Below are 17640 nucleotides of genomic sequence, written 5' to 3'. Positions count from 1 at the left end.
CCATGGGCATTCACATTTCCTGTATCTGTTTCTCCATCTATAAAACGGGGGTAAAGAATACTTGTGCAGATTGAATGAATGTGCTCTGGAAACCACAAAGGGCCATATCATGGCTGTCGCTGTTACCCTGTCCTGCCCTGGCCCCCTGGTGCAAGGTCTTCCCAGCTCTGAGGTCAGAGCTATTGTGTGCTCAGCAGTGTCCAATAGTCCAATTTCTATTTTCCAACTCAGAAATGACAGATCTTGAATGAGAGTGCGTGAGAACCTCAGTCTGCATATTATCAGCCAGCTTGGCTGGTAGTAAGGAAATTGCTAGGGCTTTAATCAAAGCTCGTTAGTCTGTATCTGAAAGTTACTGGAGCTGGCTTAAGTTGAAAATGGGAGCTATGTTGGAAGGAGACAGGTGCACTACCCTGGGCCCTAGGGCACAGTGGCCTGGAACCAGGAACTGAAGGCCTCCTAGAAACATATGTCCTCTCTGTGTCTCTCTTGGTTCTGTGTAGCTGCTTGTTGCCAGTTCGTTCTCTAGTGCTGCATTTTTTTCCTGCAGAGTGGTTTCCTTGCTTCTCCCTGCTTGCAGCAGCAGCTGGCTGTGCCCTGGTTCCCAGGCTAACATACATTAGTAAGGGTAAGGCTAGGGTATGCTGTACTAACAAACAAACCCCCCAATCTCTGTGATTTAATATAACAAAGGTTTATTTCTTGCTCATGTTACACATCCAGTGCAGGTGACAGACACAGCACCATCTCACAGTGCTGCCATCTCAATGTTTGGTTTCCAAGGTTGTCACAGCAAGGGCTGAAGAGAGGATAATTTTTCACTGCCTTCACCCAGAAGGGACATGTGCTACTCTGCTCACTAGTTTGCCCATTTGCCCAAACTAGTCACATGGTTCCTCCTACTGCAGAGGGGCAGAAAAGTCTCTAACTCACAGTTTACGTGACCAGTTGGGATCAACCTAAATTACCTGAAACTTCTACTTTTCTTTCTTTCTTTTCCTTTTTTTTTTTTTTTTTTTTCTGAGACAGGGTCTTGCTCTGTTGCCCAGGCTGGAGTGCAGTGGCTTAATCACAGCTCACTGCAGCCTCTAACTCCTGGGCTCAAGTGATCCTCCCTCCTCCACCTCCCAAAGTGCTGGGATTACATGCGTGAGCCATCGTGCCCAGCCTGCTTTTATTCCTTTATTAAGAGTTCTTCACTTTGAATTCCAGGAAATGTGCATATAAAAACGTTTTGGTCCCCGGTCTCATCATGTGTGAGTGTGACCCTCCCTGCTGTGAGCTGTGTGAGCAGCCTCTTAACAATAGCAGAGGGTTATGGGGCATGTATTGTGTGCCGGGGACAGTTGTCATTTCATCCATGTGATAATCTTGCTCTCATCTGACACGGGGTTTTGCTGTGGTCTTTTCTCTGTCTCACATCCTCTCCCTGGTTTGGTTGCCACCCCTTATGCTAGTTAACACCTGTGTTCCACTGAGAGTTTGTCTGGAGCATCGCTTCCTCCAGGAAGCCATTCCTGGCTCCGCCCTCTCCGAGTCTACAGTCCATATCTTTGTTACCGTATTTCTTCCAGTCTATTAATAATACGGACATTTTCCTTCACATGTGAATATCTCTGAAATTGGAATGTGTCCCTCCATTGGTGCATGTCCATCCATGATCCGAGTATTTAACTTCCTTAGTCGTGCGTGAAACAGTTTTGCTTTTTTCAATGGGCACCTCAGATTCGAAGAGCTATGATATGCGGCCTCATAGAATTGTGTTTCCTCAAAGTGTTTATCTCGGTTTGTGTTAATGTCCATCTCGTCCTTGGTACCTTAAGCTCCATCAGTGCAGAAATATACATGACCCTTGAACAATGTAGGGGTTAAGGGTGTCAGCCCCTGGCATAGTCAAAAATTCAGGTATAACATTTGTCTCCCAAAAACATAACTACTAATAGCCTGCCTTACTGATAACATAAACAGTCGATTAACACATATTTTGTATGTTATGTATAATATACTGTGTTCTTAAAGTAAGCTAGAGAAAAGAAGATGTTATTAAGAATACCATAAGGAAGGGAAAATATATTTACTGTTGATTAAGTGGAAGCGGATCATCATAGCGATCCTCATCCTCATCGTCTTCACGTTGAGGAGGCTGAGGAAGAGGAGGGAGTGGAGGGGTTGGTCTTGCTGTCTCAGAGGTGGCAGAGGCAGGAGAAAATCTGCGTCTAAGTGGACCCACACAGTTGGAACCTGTGTCATTCAAGGGTCAACTGTAATGTCTTTGCTTGGGAATCTTGAGCAAAAATGTCTTTGCATCTCAAGCATCTAGGACCATGCCTGGCACACAGTAGGCCTAATAACAGTTGGTTGAATGAGGTAAGTCGTGTTCTTGCGAGAAAGAAAGAAAGCAGCAAACCGAGACTCGAATAGCTAGGAAGTGGCTGAGCCGGGAGGTGGCTTAGGTCTGACTCGCCTCCGAAGCCAGTCTCTCAACCACTGCACTCTGCCCACCTTTGTCGGAAACCTCTGAGAACCTGGTGGGGATGTGAGGAAAACCTGGAGACTAAATCTCAGCTAATACCCAGTATTCTTCATGGGGGTGGTGGTGGAACAGTGGTTTTCCTACTATCCATTCACTTCATACCCTCTTCCCACAGGGCTCCCAGAAGGAGCTGTTGAATTTGACTCAGCAGGATTACGTGAACCGCATAGAGGAGCTCAACCAGTCGCTGAAGGATGCTTGGGCCTCGGACCAGAAAGTGAAAGCTCTAAAAATAGTCATCCAGGTCAGGTCTAGTGATCTTTTTGGTTTTTGTCCCAGAACTTCCTATGTAAAAGTCCTCTATGAATAATTAGGGTTTTCAGAAGCCTACCTTCAGGGTCTTACTGTCATTTTTTCTTTCATCTCTTTCATTTTCACATACTTCCTCTGAAAAATGCCGTAATTATGAATCTCTGTTTTTATGAGATAGCTAATCTCAGGACCACCATATACAGGTGCACAGGTTGTGCACTGCATAATTCCAGGAAGCACTCTTCACTCTAGATTGCGGAATTAATCATACCCCCTGAGTTGTGTAGTACATTGGCTATGGTACAGCCCTTGACACATTTATGATTTGTATACACTAAAGATTAAGTGTTTGTTGGGTTTCCTTGACCAGATTGGCTTGGTTTCGGGATTAATGGTGCATGTCCCTGATAAATGCATTTTGGGGGAGGGGAGGCAGGAATACTGTGTTGAGATGATAAATGTATTTTTAAGACATATTCTGCATAATTATGTGACAAGGAAAAGAAGTTTACAGTGTTAGGAGAGGTACATTCATTAAATCTTCTTTGTTGATGAATTTGTTGATCCAGTGACAACTCTTTGATCGCAAGAGCAAGTCCTGTACAGAAAACAGCTTATTCTGTTCCTTGGCCCTCAGGATCTTCCTATCTTGGCAAAACAGGCTCAGAAGTATACTATAAAGGGAATAATTCATGCATTATCATTTTCAGAGCAGAATTAAAGGATCTCTGAACAGGCATTTTAGTTTAAAAGGATGGATCCCATTCTCATTCAATGTCATGATAATGTGACATTTGTTTTCTCACCTGTCTTTTGAGAGACAGGAGAGTCCAGGAGTCTTTACACTGGACATTTGAAGTCTTTTGAGATGACTTCTTATATGGCAGGGGTGATTTTTTGTGTGTGTGTTGGATGTTAAGAGGCAAACCCAAGCCCATCTCTCTTCAGTCACTTCTGTTTACAAAATAAATACTCTTGAAGAATGGTCCAAACATCCTGGAAGCACATGATGAGGGCTGCTTGCTGAGTGGCTCAAGTGAGAAACTATCTGAACTAACAAGGGCTTCTTGAAAATATTTTCATTGGCAGCTTTTGTCCATAGATTATTGCAGTATATAGAACTGGGACTTCTAAGCGTCTTACATCTGGAGGAGATTTGATTCTTATCTTCCCAAACAAAATAATCACAAGAGTGTTTAATTAACCCCACATCTGGTTAATAGTAACAATTCTGCAATATGTTAAAGACTGCTTTCTTTATCCAGAAAACATAGTCAAAGCACAGAGTTTGGAGAAATGAGCACAGTTCACCTTACTTGCTCTGCAGTAAATTTTTTTTTTTTGGTGGGAGATGGTGGTGGCTGCTTTACTGATGTGTATTTCACATATCATAAAGTCCGCCCCTTGTAAGTATAATCCAGTAATTTTTAGTAAATTGCTAGCGTTGTGCAACTATCACACAATCCAATTTTAGAACATTTTCATACGTCCTCAAAATTCTCTCGAGCCTGTTTGCACTCAAACCCTGGCTGCCCCACCCAGCCCCAGAAAACCACTGGTCTGCTTTCTGACTCTGTAAATCTGCCTTTCCTGGACGTTTTATATATGTGGGATCATTCAGTCTGTAATCTTTTCATTTGGCTTCTTTCACTTAGCATGGTGTGTTTTTTACTAAATAAATTGATGAGTAATAATTCCACGTGTTTATGGAGCACGGAGTGATATTTCAGTTCATGTATACGATGTATAATGATCAAATCAGGCTAGCTGGCATATCCATCACCTCAAGCATTTATTGTTTGTGTTGGGAACATTCAAAATCCTGCTATTTGAAAATACGCAATAAATTATTGTTAGCTACAGTCACCCCACAGTGCTATACACCACTAGAACTTACTCCTTCTGTCTAGCTGTGATTTTGTACTGGCTAAACAACTTCTCCCTGTCTTCCCCTCCCCTTCACAGCCTCTAGTAACCACTATTATACTCTCTACTTCTGTCAGCTCAACTTTTTTTTTAGCTCCCCACATATGAGTGAGAACACGTGATATTTATCTTTCTGTGCCTGACTTAATTCACTTACCACGATGTCCTCCAGGCTCATCATATTGCTGCGAAAGACAGGATTTCATTTATTTTTATGGCTGAGTGATATTCCATCATGTACATATGCACTGTGTGTAACTCTTTGCCTACATTATTATTATTTTTTTTTTTTTGAGACAGAGTCTCACTGTGTTGCCTGGGCTAGAGTGCCATGGCGTCAGCCTAGCTCACAGCAACCTCAAACTCCTGGGTTTAAGCGATCCTCCTGCCTCAGCCTCCCAAGTAGCTGGGACTACAGGCATGCGCCACCATTCCCGGCTAATTTTTTCTATATATATTTTTAGTTGTCCATATAATGTCTTTCTATTTTTTAGTAGAGACGGGGTCTCGCTCAGGCTGGTCTCGAACTCCTGACCTTGAGCGATCCACCCGCCTCGGCCTCCCAGAGTGCTAGGATTACAGGCATGAGCCACTGCGCCCGGCCTGATTTTTTTTTTTTTTTCTTTCTTTTTGTAGAGCCGGAGTCTCGCTACATTGCTTAGGCTGGTCTCAAACTCCTGGCCTCAGTGATCTTCCCACCTTGGCCTCCCAAAATGCTGAGATTACAGGCATGAGCCATTGTGCCCAACCTCTTAGATAGACTTGATAGTAATTCTTATTAAGTGTATGATCTCCTAGTCTGTGGCTTGTCTTTTCATTTTTGTAAACGGTGTCCTTTGAAGTGTAGAAGTTTTAAATTTTAGCTAGATCTCATTTATCAGTTTTCTCATTTTAGCTTGTGCTTTTGGAGTTGTATCTAAGAACTCTTTGCCTAACCCAAGCTCATGAAGATTTTCTCCTGTTTTCTTCTAGAAGTTTTATTGTTTTAGCGCTTACATTTAGTTCTATGGTCCACTTTGAATTAATTTTTGTGTATGAGTTAAGGGTCTAAGTTTATCTTTTTTACATGTGGATATGCAGTTGTCCGAGCAGCGTTGTGTTGAAAAGACTATCTTTTTCTTCGTTAAATTATGTTGGCACTTTTGTCAAAAATCAGTTGACCGTAAATGTAAGAGCTTATTTCTGGACTCTCGGTGTTAGTCCATTGATGTATAAGTCAATCCTTAGGCGAGTTCCACACCGTCTCGATTTTTACAGCATTGTAGTAAGTTTTGCAACTGAGTAGTGTGAGTCTTTTAACTTTGTTCTTATTAAAAATTGTTTGGCTATTCCGGGTCCTTTGCATTTCTGTATGAATTTCAGGATCAGCTTTTCAAGTTGTACCAAAAACAAAACAAAACAAAACCTTCTGTGAATTTTGATAGCGATTGCATTGAGTATAAAATAGTCTTCTGATGCGTAAATTATGCCATCTGTTGATGGGCATCTGGTTCTTTTCTTTTTTCTTTATTATGAACGATGATGCTGTGCGTACTCTTGGGCCTGTCTGCTGGTGCCCATGGAAAGCATTTCTCCAGATAAAAGCACATACCTCGGCCGGGCGCGGTGGCTCACGCCTGTAATCCTAGCACTCTGGGAGGCCGAGGCGGGTGGATCGCTCAAGGTCAGGAGTTCGAGACCAGCCTGAGCGAGACCCCGTCTCTACTAAAAAATAGAAAGACATTATATGGACAACTAAAAATCTATATAAAAAAAATTAGCCGGGCATAGTGGCGCATGCCTGTAGTCCCAGCTACTTGGGAGGCTGAGGCAGTAGGATCGCTTAAGCCGAGGAGTCTGAGGTTGCTGTGAGCTAAGCTGACGCCACGGCACTCACTCTAGCCTGGGCAACAAAGTGAGACTCTGTCTCAACAAAAAAAAAAAAAAAAAAAAAAAAAAAGCACATACCTCAAGAGTGGCATTGCTTGGTCATAGGCTCCGTGCAGATAGTGCTTTGCAGATAATGCTAAGTTGTTTTCCGTAGCACTGTGCCAACATACGCTCATACTAGCAGTGGGCACGTGAGAGTCTGTGCTCTTCAACATGCTACCACTGTTAGGTATGAGCATACTTTCTATTTTGATTTTTCTAATCTAGGAGGTAATACAGTCATATCTTACTGTGGCTTTAATTTGCAGTTCCCTGATTTCTAATAAATTATGCATCTTGTCACTTGTTTATAGGTCACTGGGGTTTCTTTTTCTGTAAAATGCCTTTTGCTGATTTGTTTTGCTCATTTTTCCATTATGTTATTTATATTTTTCTCACTGAGTTTTAGGGTTTTAAAAATATATTCTGGGTGATAATGGTCTCCTTCCTCCTTCCTTCCTTCCTTCCTTCACCCTCGGCCACAGGTCATCTTTTAAGTTATCCATTTGCTCTGGTTATTTAAATATTTTTTTTAATGTTGATTTTAAAAACTGCTAATGTCCTTCTAGAAAATTACTAATTGGAAACAAAAGGAAAGCACCCTTTCAGGATTTATCCAACAGTGTTAGTAAGTTTGATAGCAGCTATTTCAGGCAGAGTAATTTATCAGTCCGTTGTTTGGTAAACATTATAACAATGACTCTCAACCTTGGCTGCACGTTAGAATCAGTTGGAAGCTTTAAAAAATCCCATTGTCTTTTAAAATAACTAAAACAGTGGAATTGGAATGTTCCCAGCACAAAGAAATGTTAAATGCCTGAGACATGGATACACCAAGTACCCTGTTTTGATTAATTCACATTGTTTGCCTCTATCAAAACATCACATGTACCCTATAAAGATACACAACTATTGTGTGCCCATAATATTAAAAAATTAAAAAAAAATTCCCAGTGTCCAAGTTGCACCTTACACCAGTTTAATCAGAGTTTTGGGGAGACCCAGGCATCTTTTTTTTTTTTTTTTTTTTTTTAAAGTTCCCAGATTATTCCAAAGTCGAGAGCAGTTGGTTTGTAAAATGCTTATATCACATTTGGAGTATACTGCAGATTATGCGTAGCACAAACCCAGTGTTTGCAAGCTTGTTTCCTGGAGCCCGTGTTAAATACCAATTCCTGGCAGCTTGGCTGGAGATTTTTTTTGTTTTTTTCAGAGACAGTCTGGTTCTCACTCTAGGCCCAGGCTGGAGTGCAGTGGTGCGATCACAGCTCACTGCACCCTCGAACTCCTGGGCTGAAACGATCCTCCCACCCCAGCCTCCCGAGTAGCTGGGACTACAGGCGTGCACCACCCCGCCCCAGCTAATGTTTTTTTTAATTCAACTGGAGATTTTGACCAGTAAGTTTGATGTGGAGTGTGGAATTTGTATTTTTAACACACACCCCAGGTACCTAATTCTTACTAGACAAATTTAAGAAATGCCACCAAAGCTTTAAAAACTGGCATCTTCAAAATAGTGATTTAAAGCATAACTTCAATTTATAAGATAATTATGGCTTTAACTTTGGATTAAAAAAAAACCTCTGGTTCCTGTTACCTTTATAAAATATGTTCTATGAAACCAACTTGGGAGGAAATCAGTGCACAGATGTTCGGGAAGCCCCAGCTGTGTTTAATTTGCAATCTTCTGTTTAAATTCTCGGTCACCTCACCAGTGGGCAGTAACTCATCTCTGAGAGGTCTGTAAGCAAGGTCGTGGGTAGGAACTCGGGAGCTATCGTATCCCTAGGAACCGAGAGCTGTGTATTGTAAACAGTCTGTAGGATTCGGAGTTGTTAGTTTTTTTTTTTTTTTTTTTTTTGTCCCCAGCCCTGAAGTCTCATGGGGCAGTTGTTTAAGTTGGAGCTCTCACAAAGCAAGGCGTAGGGAAATGGAATTCCGCATACATCCAAATGCCACGTTTGGTGTCAGCACCATTGTTTTAACAGCTTACTTTCCCCACCCCCTCACATAACATCTGGGCTGTAAGAGGATGTTTCTCAAATCGGACACATTGTTTACTTTTAGGCTTGTAATGCTAAGGAGGAACTGGGTGACTCTAACAATTTAGATATTGGATAACACAACGCCAAACTGAAAACACGTGTCAGCCTATCCAGCCTATCTCTAGAGGTGGTAAACGTCCTAACCAGTCTCCCCGCTATTGGAAATGCATATGAAAGGGCCCTTTATAAATGTCTGAAAATTTTATTTTTAAATGACATTTTTCTATCTGAGGGTCAACCATTGGAATGATAAAATATAGCAAAGTTATTTAATTCCTTATGCTGACTTTCGAATTTGTAGAGACTCCAGGGCATTAAATTTAGTTCTTCAAAGTAGAAATAGGTTTTTTGTTTCTGTGTAAAAGATGACTTACTCCAGGCTGGTGGGGCCGCATTGTGTGGCCACAGTCTTCCCTTAAGAGTTCTGAACATGTCAGCGGCCCTGGGGCACTGGTGAGAATGTGGGGCCTGAGCAATTCGCTGCAAAGCTGAAATGTGCTCAGTGTCAAGGATTGTGGTTCCAGGGAAACACGTACGCCTTGAAGCTCATCATTTTCCCTTTTTGAGGAAAATTCAGGAGCGAGTATAAATAATCGATGTGAGTTTACGAAGCCTTGGGGATTTCCTTGTGGGATCATTTTGTCGAAAAGTACATTTAAGAATCCAGACCACCCTGAAGTAAACCAGAAGGAGTCAGGCTGGAAAGAAGTTGGAACAAAGATGGGGTCACCTGAGAGGCCTGTGACATGAGAGGTGTCGCTCATGTCTCTCAGTGACTTGAAGTGCTGCTCCTGTTCAGCATATAAGCAGGGTCCTTCTGGATAAGATTTCATCCTGTGGCTTTCCTGGAGCAAGGTGACAGTGTCTTTCCTTAAGAGGCTCTGTGGCTCCGTTTGTTGCTCTATCATCATACCCCCAGCGCCAAGGACAGGGCCTGGCATACGTTAAGTTCCTTAACTCGTGTATAGAAATCATTAATTTTCCAGGGCTGGAGTGTCCTAACCAAGTCAGATACACTGGAGTGAGTTTTCTTTTCTTTTCTCTTTTTCTAGTGTTCAAAGCTTCTTTCAGACACCAGCGTCATTCAGTTCTACCCAAGCAAATTTGTCCTTATCACCGACATACTTGATACATTTGGTAAGTCCCAGTCACATTCATCTTAGATCTAGGAAATGTGTTTCTTGTCCCTCCCCTGCTGGGTTTCTGTCTCAGGAAATGGCACCATCATGTGCCCAAGCTGGAAATCTGAGAGTCTTTTCCCATATGCCCACGTCTAGTCACCAAGTTCTACTGTTCAGCTTCCTAAATCCCTCCCCAGGATGTCTGTTTCTCTGACTTCCCTGTTAAAAACCTTTATCCTAGCTGCAGTCCTCTCCCACCTGGATGATGGCTACAGCTCCTGTGAGGTGTTCTTGGGTGGTTGTGGCTGCCTTGGTCCTTTGCTCCACACCAAAGGCAGAGAGATCTTTGGGAGCCCAGTAGAAAGGTCCAGACTGACCCTTTGGAGCCCCGTATAAAGGTCTAGACTGGAGAGAATGACTTGAAGGAGCAGGAGGCCCCTGTGCTGCTTGGCAGTGGTTGGTTGAGCCAGAACATCATGCCATTAGCAGTTTGCTCAAACCATGCAGCCCTCTAGGCTGTCCGTGATGTTCAGCAGCTGAGGAACTAGGAAATGGGTTGCCTTCTGAGAGCTGAAGACCTAGGAGATCAGAACAGAGACATTCACTGTCTTAGCAATGGGCTCCCAACCCAACATGTCTTAGCTGCAACTCATTGAAAGATCTAATGTGTCAGAAAACAAAATGTCAATCCGAGAGACCTGTTCAGTTCTATGATCCCAGTGCTACCAAGGAGACTGGGGGCCTGAGTGTATTAGCTAAAATAAGTGATAGAAAACCTAACTAGCCTTGGAAAAGGGGCTATTTATTGGCTTACACTGAAAAGTCCAGGGGTAGTTTCTGGCTTCAGGTACAGCTGGATCCAGGAACTCCAACAGTATTATCAGGACCTTGTCTTTTTTTTTTAGTACTTTCCCTTGGGTTGGCTTCATTCTCAAGCTTCAACAGGCATCCGCAGCTTCTGTCAGCTTTGCTGCTGGTGGTCCCAGGGCAAGGAAAGAGCTGCTTTCTCCAAGCATCTCAACAGAAGTCCCAGCGTTCCCTCTCACTGACCTGGCTTGGGTCACGCGTCAGTCCCTGAGCCATTTGTGGGATCAAGGGATGAGAAACACTGATTATCCAGGCCTGGGTTACCTTGAGAAAAGAGGTGATGCTGTTATCAGAAGAAAGGGGAGTGGATGCAAAATGGACAAAAAGAAGAAATGTCCCAGCTGAGAGAACAGGACCTTTTGAGTTCAGGTGACCTGGAGAGGTGGTGTCAGGCGCTCTGCTGGGCGCTGGGGGTGTCAGCAAGTAGAAGAGACAAAAATCCCTGCCTTTGTAGTGCTTTTGTTTCAGTAAAAGAGGATTTGCAGAACAACTAAGTCAACCCGATTGATCAGTGAGTGCTGTGGAGAAAACCAAACATATAGAGCGAGGTTGGGGGGCAAAGGGAAATGGAGGGAACTGGATGGGGGTGAAAGATGAGCTGCAGTGTTAGGGTGCTCAGGGGAGGCCGTGCTGAGAGGTGGCATGAGCAGGTGCTGGAAGGATGTGAGAGACGAGCTGTGTGGCTCTATGGGGGTGGGGGACCAAGGAGCAGCTGGTGCGCAGATCCTGGGTGGGGGCATTGGGACGTGCCTGGTGGGCTTGGAGAACAGAAGAGGGGATAAGAAGGTGGAGATGGGCAGGAGCTGACATGGCCAGAGCGCATGGTGGCCTTGGGGGCCACTGGAAAGACCTGGGCTTTGACTCTGAGCGTGAGGAGCCACGGGAGGGTGTTGAGCAGAGGAGGACATGATCCCTCCATGGGTTTTTATCAGGCTGTGTTGAGCCTAGACTATAGGGCGGGGTGCAGCAGGGAGCCTGGCTAGGAGGCTGCCACAGCACTTCTGGTGGGAAGCGTGGGTGATTTGGTCCCAGGGAGGGGGTAGAGATGGTGAGGAGCAATGCAGGGGAGATGCCAAGTCACACTGGACATGTCTGCACACATAGCTTGCCTTCAGGGAGCGGGGCATCAGTCACAGGGAGAGGCTGGGCGCTGTATCTGGTTTTCGTGGCAGTCCTGTTTCTCTTGGTAAATTCACCCACTGGCCTTCTGGTTTCGCTCACCTGCCTCCCACAGATTTCTTTTGCATGAGTCAGCACCCCAGAGCAAGAGTAGCTCTGGGATGCTGATGGGATCCAGTTTCTACCCTGCAAGCCTGGCGAGACACAGACAGTGTAGTCTCCTTGCAAGAACTTTGGGCAGCCACTCTGCCCACTCTGCCACTCTGGCCACTGCCAGGCCCTGCTGGCGGCGACCCAGCCCCACGCCTGGCAAGCCGGGCTATAGTGCAGGTGCCTGCCGTCTCTGCTGCTGTCCAGAAAACGGCGGGGCTGGGGTTGGGAACAACAGTGATAAACCCTCAACAAATAATGTCCTTGGGTCAGATCATTCTAGGTGCTGTACAGATACTATAGTACAGTCACATAGTCTGCATAATGGCCCTATGAGGTAGGGCCTTTTATTATCCCCATTTTATAGATGAGGAACTTGAGGCACAGAGAAGGGAAGTCGCTTGCCCTAGGTCACCAGCACCGCGAGTGGCAGAGCTGGTTCTCTGGGGCTTGTTCTCTAAGGTTTCCCAGGATCTTCTAAATGGAATCGACGGTTTGAACAGCGTTTCTCATCCTTGGCTGCACATTGAAATCACCTGGGGCGCTTTAAAAACACTCCCAGCTACATCCTAGACCTTTATGTCAGAACCTTTGAGGACAGACACAGACATGCACATATTTTCGAGAGCCCCAGGTGCTCTGACTGTGCAGCCAGGTTGGAGAGGCGCTGGACAGAGGGAGGAAAGGGGCTTTTGCTGCTTCTGCAGATCCCGGAGCGAAGGCCGGTTTTCACTGGGAAACCTACTGGCGTATGCCTAAATCAGTGTATAAGAATTTCCCAGTGAGGTTATTCAAAGTCCATATTCCTAGTCCCCACCCTCCAAAATATTCTTTTTCATTAGCTATGTGGGCTCCAGGAATGTGCTTTCTCAACAAGTATCTTCAGGCGATTGTCATGTAGGGTGGTCCACACTAGGAGAGGCTCCTAGGAGGTAACTCTTAGCTTGGGTGGCTTCCCTCGCTTAATCCTAGCATTGTGTCATCTCTTGGTGTTGTCATTGGATCCCGTGTTCTTTGACCAGAAATGATCCTTATATTTTCCTATCTCTTTTGCCATGTAAAGACAAGGTATGTTGTTCCTTACTGCCCTGCATAATGGGCTTATGGGAAAAAAGCCCATAAACAGAGGGAAATACTTTCACATTGAAGGTGATCTGGGGAGGATTTAGAAAATGAATAAGGACTATAATTTTTACCCCCTGCATATCGATAACATTTTTCAAAATATAGGCACAGAATAAATAAACCTTTTGGTGATAGTTTAGGGTTCCAGACTGCCCACCTGTTTTTGTAAATGGAGTTTTATTGGAACACAGTTGTGTCCATTTGTTTGCATACTGTCTATGGCTGCTTTTGTGCTCCAGTGGCAAAGTCGAGTAGTGACCTACAAAACCTGAAATACGTTCATTTACCCATCCAAGCAAATCACTACATGCCAGGCACGGATCAGGTCGGAAATGTGTCCGTGGACAAAACAAGCACAAATCTGCCCTCATGGAGCTTGCATTCTAGTTGAATGTCAAATTCTGGTGCTTCTAGGCACCAGGCAGGTCCCAGGAATGAGCGAAGCACGCTGGTGGCGAGAGGTGGTGGGGGGCGGTAGAGACTGTGGCACACTGGGTAGCGTGTTTGTCATTTCAAGGGGCAGCTACTAATCTGCTCTAGTTGTGTGTTATCCTGTAGGGTTATGGGTACATTTTTGGGACATCTTATATGAAAAAGCAGGAAGTCCAGTTTTTTGTTTTTTGTTTTTCATGTGAATTCTCCCAGTTTTTACCGATTGGTAACTAATTCAAAAAATGTTAAAGCACTTCATGTTTGGTGTGGGCCAAGCAAAACTGGTGGCAGGCTGGATTCAGCCCGTGGGCTGTGCGTTTCCCGCTCTGGCCTAGAATAGAACGTAGACCATAGTCTAGGAGTGACTGGAGATACGGGAGGCCCCCTCGGCCCTAAGTGTTCGTTAAGACTCCAAAGGGTAAACCGGTCATTTTCCTGCCTCTCACAGACAGTAAAAGGTCCCCTTTTTCATTCGAAATGAAAAGCAAAAACAAAAGAAACATGGCTTAAAATTTGTCCCACCAGATGGCAGCATACTATCACAAGTTAAAGCGTGTCCAGGAGATGACATCTCTACGTCCCTAATTTAACAAGCGTTTATTTAGTATTTGCTCCTGAAGTGTGATGCTAACACCGCCTGTCCTTCCCTCCCCAGGAAAGCTCGTGTATGAGCGCATCTTTTCCATGTGTGCGGATAACCGCAGCGTCTTACCAGGTAACGCCATACCTGTTTGTCGAGTGTCATTCTGTCCTGGAGTTGGGATTAGGTTTTTATTGAGGATTCATTAAGACTTGATAAAATTATTAATTTTGGGTGTGTTAATAGTATCAAAAAAAAAAAAAAAAAAAAAAAACAACTTTGAAGATTTCCGATCATCTCAGTCTTCTGAAAACAGGTTTCCAAAAGGCCTGTCTAGGAATTTGGACAAGTAATTTGAATCTGCGAGAATGAAAAGATGTTACAGTTACATGCAGCTGAACTTTCACACCAAGTTCTTTTCCTCTGCTGGTTGACATTTTTAATATTTTTCCTTCATATCTTTCTTTCCTAAGAAGCAAATTGTTTTGGAAAAAAAAACTTTGTATATATTAAAGAACAATGTCAGATAAATCAATAATAACTGATGCTTTGAATTCAAAATCCATACCCAAATGATTTTGCATTAAATTTATTACCCATCAAATTTAAATTCTCAGGAGGTTATAATGGGACAAGTACATAATGAATTTCTTTTGCCATGTAAATAAATGATAACAGTGATACTGTTGGCAATGCAGAACTCTCGGCTGCAGCTTCCTTTTTTTTTTTCATTCCTCTTTTTAAGTTCCAAGCACTGCTGTAAGGAGACATTCTCATCCATCCAGGCTAGAGCAACCAGCTTGTTCCACCTTTACCCTGACTCCCTCTGCTCCTAGCAGTGGTACTTGCCCAGGAGATGAAGAGCGAGTGCTAGCAGTAGTAACCCATAATTTGACCCATATTATTTCTTCTTCCTTCCTTCCTCCCTTCCTTCCACCAGTCCTTCTTCCTGCCCTCCCTTCCTCCCTCCTTCTCTTCCTTTTTCTCACCCTCTCCCATCTATCTACTTATCTGCCTATCTATCTATCTTTTTAACACCATTTAATGTGCACATTTCAGAAAGAAAGAGAGCTTTACAGACTTTTAGGTCTAGAAAAGCTCTTTGAAACCATCTCGTTTCATTATAAATGGTCAAACCCAGTGCAGAAGAGTCAGGGTCTTGCCCAGGGTCCTGCCACCAGCCAGTGAGAGCCTTGCTCTTAGTCCTGTGCCTGCATTGTCTCTTATGGCAGCCACCAGCCACATGTGGCTCTTGAGCACTTGGGATGTGGCCAGTCCAAATTGAGATGATTGAGATGTGCTGTGAATATGAAAAAAGACACCAGATTTCAAAGACTTAGTGCAGATAGAAGACCCTAAGGTAGCTCACTAATAATTTGTGTATATTGATTACATGTTGAAATGATATTCTGGATGAATTGGATCAAAGTACACTATTAAATAATTTTACCTGTTTTGTTTTATTATCTTTTTAATGTGGCTCACATGGTATTTCTAAGGGACCCTCCCCTCCACTGCATCACGCCTCTGATGGTGTTTTTACCAGCTCTTCCCTTACTCCAGGCTTCTCAAGCGTGGGAGGCAGTGATCCTGGAAAGGCCTTCTGTGCCTGCTTGAGGATTTGGGAAATCTGAGCCCATTTATTTAACTGAACACTTGCCAACTTGTACTCCCTGTACTATGCCAGCAGCAGCAAACTTCAGCCAGCAGGTGGAATTAAACCCAAATAGGTGTTTTCTTTGACAACACCAGCATTTTTTAAAAATGCTTTTTGATACAGGTTTCATTTCTTCTTCTTGTTTTATCTAAGCACTTACAAATAGTTATGTTACCTGCCTGGCCCCCAGAGGCATTTGAGTTTGCATTTTTAGTGACTATACATATACCATTTCAGGACCAATTAAAGAAAAATTCCTAATAACTGACTCCCTACCATAACTCTAAAAGTTCAAAATATAATAAAAGGCTGGTTCTTGTCTAAATAGATTAATTAGCACTTTTGCCACTAAAATTCTTCCCTCTCCAACTATCAATTTTTTTTTTTTTTTACCTTGAGCAATGCAAATCAGGCTTTGTTTTCTTGAAAATGAGTTCATCATTATTTTTCTCCTTATAGCTAAAGTCTTCATCTGCATGTGTTTTCTCTGGTTCCAAGAACCTGAAAGGGAAAGGGACAGGCTTTTCACAAAGTTGTCAGTGATCTGGGGAACGACTCTTAATTATAATTACGAAGAATGCTTTTGAACTCTGCCCAATGAAGTTACGTATGAAGAGAAATCTAGTGGCATTTGTACTCATTCTTTCCATTTGAGTCAAGTTCTGACTGGTGAATTTAATACTTAAGCCCTTTGCCTTCGGCAGTTTTAACTAAGGTTTATCTCGTCTGAGTTTAGACAGATACCGTGTCCTTTGGGTTCATGAAGAATCCACACTACTAGATTTTTTTCCCCCCAACATTTCTTAATCCAGCATGTGTATGAAGAGGCCGTCTACTCTGAGTGATAAAATCATTTTATTTCCAGCTTGGGAAAAATAACTTGGGTTTATTGCATTAATATTATGGTTGTCATCATCATCATCTCAGCATTCCCACCTTCAGTCTTTCCCCATGGCTGATGTGGGCCGCGTGAGGACAGGCAGTGGCCTTAACTAACCTGGCCTTTCCGGCACAGACTTTAAACGACATAAACGCCGTTATGTAAAGAGACCTTTTGCTGCTAGGGTAAAGACTTGGCAAATAAATGAAAGAGAACTAGATTTCATTGGTCTCCTGCCTCCTCCTAAAATATCCACAGAAGCTCAGGGTTGAATAAAGAAGCACGCACCATAAAGGAAAAATAAGTGGGAACTAGAACATATCTGTTCTTCATTATATCAAAGTCTCTTCTGAATTAATTTCCAGATTTTGAATTCGTTCGCTACGTAGCAGCCTAAGTGCTCAAGTATATAAATCATGTTGTGTCATGCCACCGCCATGCTCAGAACTCTCAAACTCCTCCCCAAGGCTGCAAGCCTAGTGTATCGGCTTGCTTTCTGTTCTGTGACTGTGCTGGCCTGATGTCCTACGTACCTCAGGGCCTTGCACTTGCTGGTTCCTCTCCCTGGAATACATTTTCTCCACATCTAAGTATGCCTGGCTCCCTTTTGTAATTCAGGGCTGAGCTCAAATGCTGCCTCTGTGGGAACCTTCTCTGACCATTGTATTTAATGAACTTTATCTTGCCCCTAAATCTCACTTAAGTCACTCTGTATTCCAGTACCTAGTTTTATATCTTTCTTACTGACTGCTATTGGATATTATTTTGGTTTTTTGCCTGCTTATTTTTTTTTTCCTGTTTATCATTTGTCCTCCCCTACTGGAATGTAAACTTCATGAAGACAGGGTCTGCCTTATGTAAAGTTGCCTTCTGAAAGCCTAGAACACTTCCTTTACTTGGCCTTAAGGCATATTTGTGTTGAGCAAAAGAAGTAAGGAAATATAATATTTAGTATGCTGTAAGATCTTAAAAGTCCTGCATAACTTTCATTTCCTAAATTGTCCCTTGAACTGGAAGGAAAGCCTAAAGACTTTGTATTGGTATA

The 17640-nt window shown here is 43.3% G+C and overlaps 1 protein-coding gene across 4 annotated transcripts in view; it reads left to right on the top strand.

Moving 5' to 3' along the window:
• The window catches only part of VPS35L (VPS35 endosomal protein sorting factor like), a 101228-nt gene that overhangs the window by 13274 nt on the left and 70314 nt on the right, over positions 1 to 17640 (top strand). For all 4 annotated transcript variants that reach the window (XM_069486875.1, XM_069486873.1, XM_069486874.1 and 1 more), the window contains exons 7-9: positions 2649 to 2777; positions 9717 to 9801; positions 14134 to 14193. In XM_069486875.1, the coding sequence (XP_069342976.1) occupies positions 2649 to 2777; positions 9717 to 9801; positions 14134 to 14193 (274 nt within the window). The remainder of the gene's footprint in view (positions 1 to 2648; positions 2778 to 9716; positions 9802 to 14133; positions 14194 to 17640) is intronic.

This window comes from Eulemur rufifrons, chromosome 14 (genome assembly GCF_041146395.1).
Source record: "Eulemur rufifrons isolate Redbay chromosome 14, OSU_ERuf_1, whole genome shotgun sequence".
Taxonomy (NCBI): domain Eukaryota; kingdom Metazoa; phylum Chordata; class Mammalia; order Primates; family Lemuridae; genus Eulemur; species Eulemur rufifrons.
Note: the sequence above shows the minus strand (reverse complement) of the source record. Positions and strands in the feature narration are given on the sequence as shown.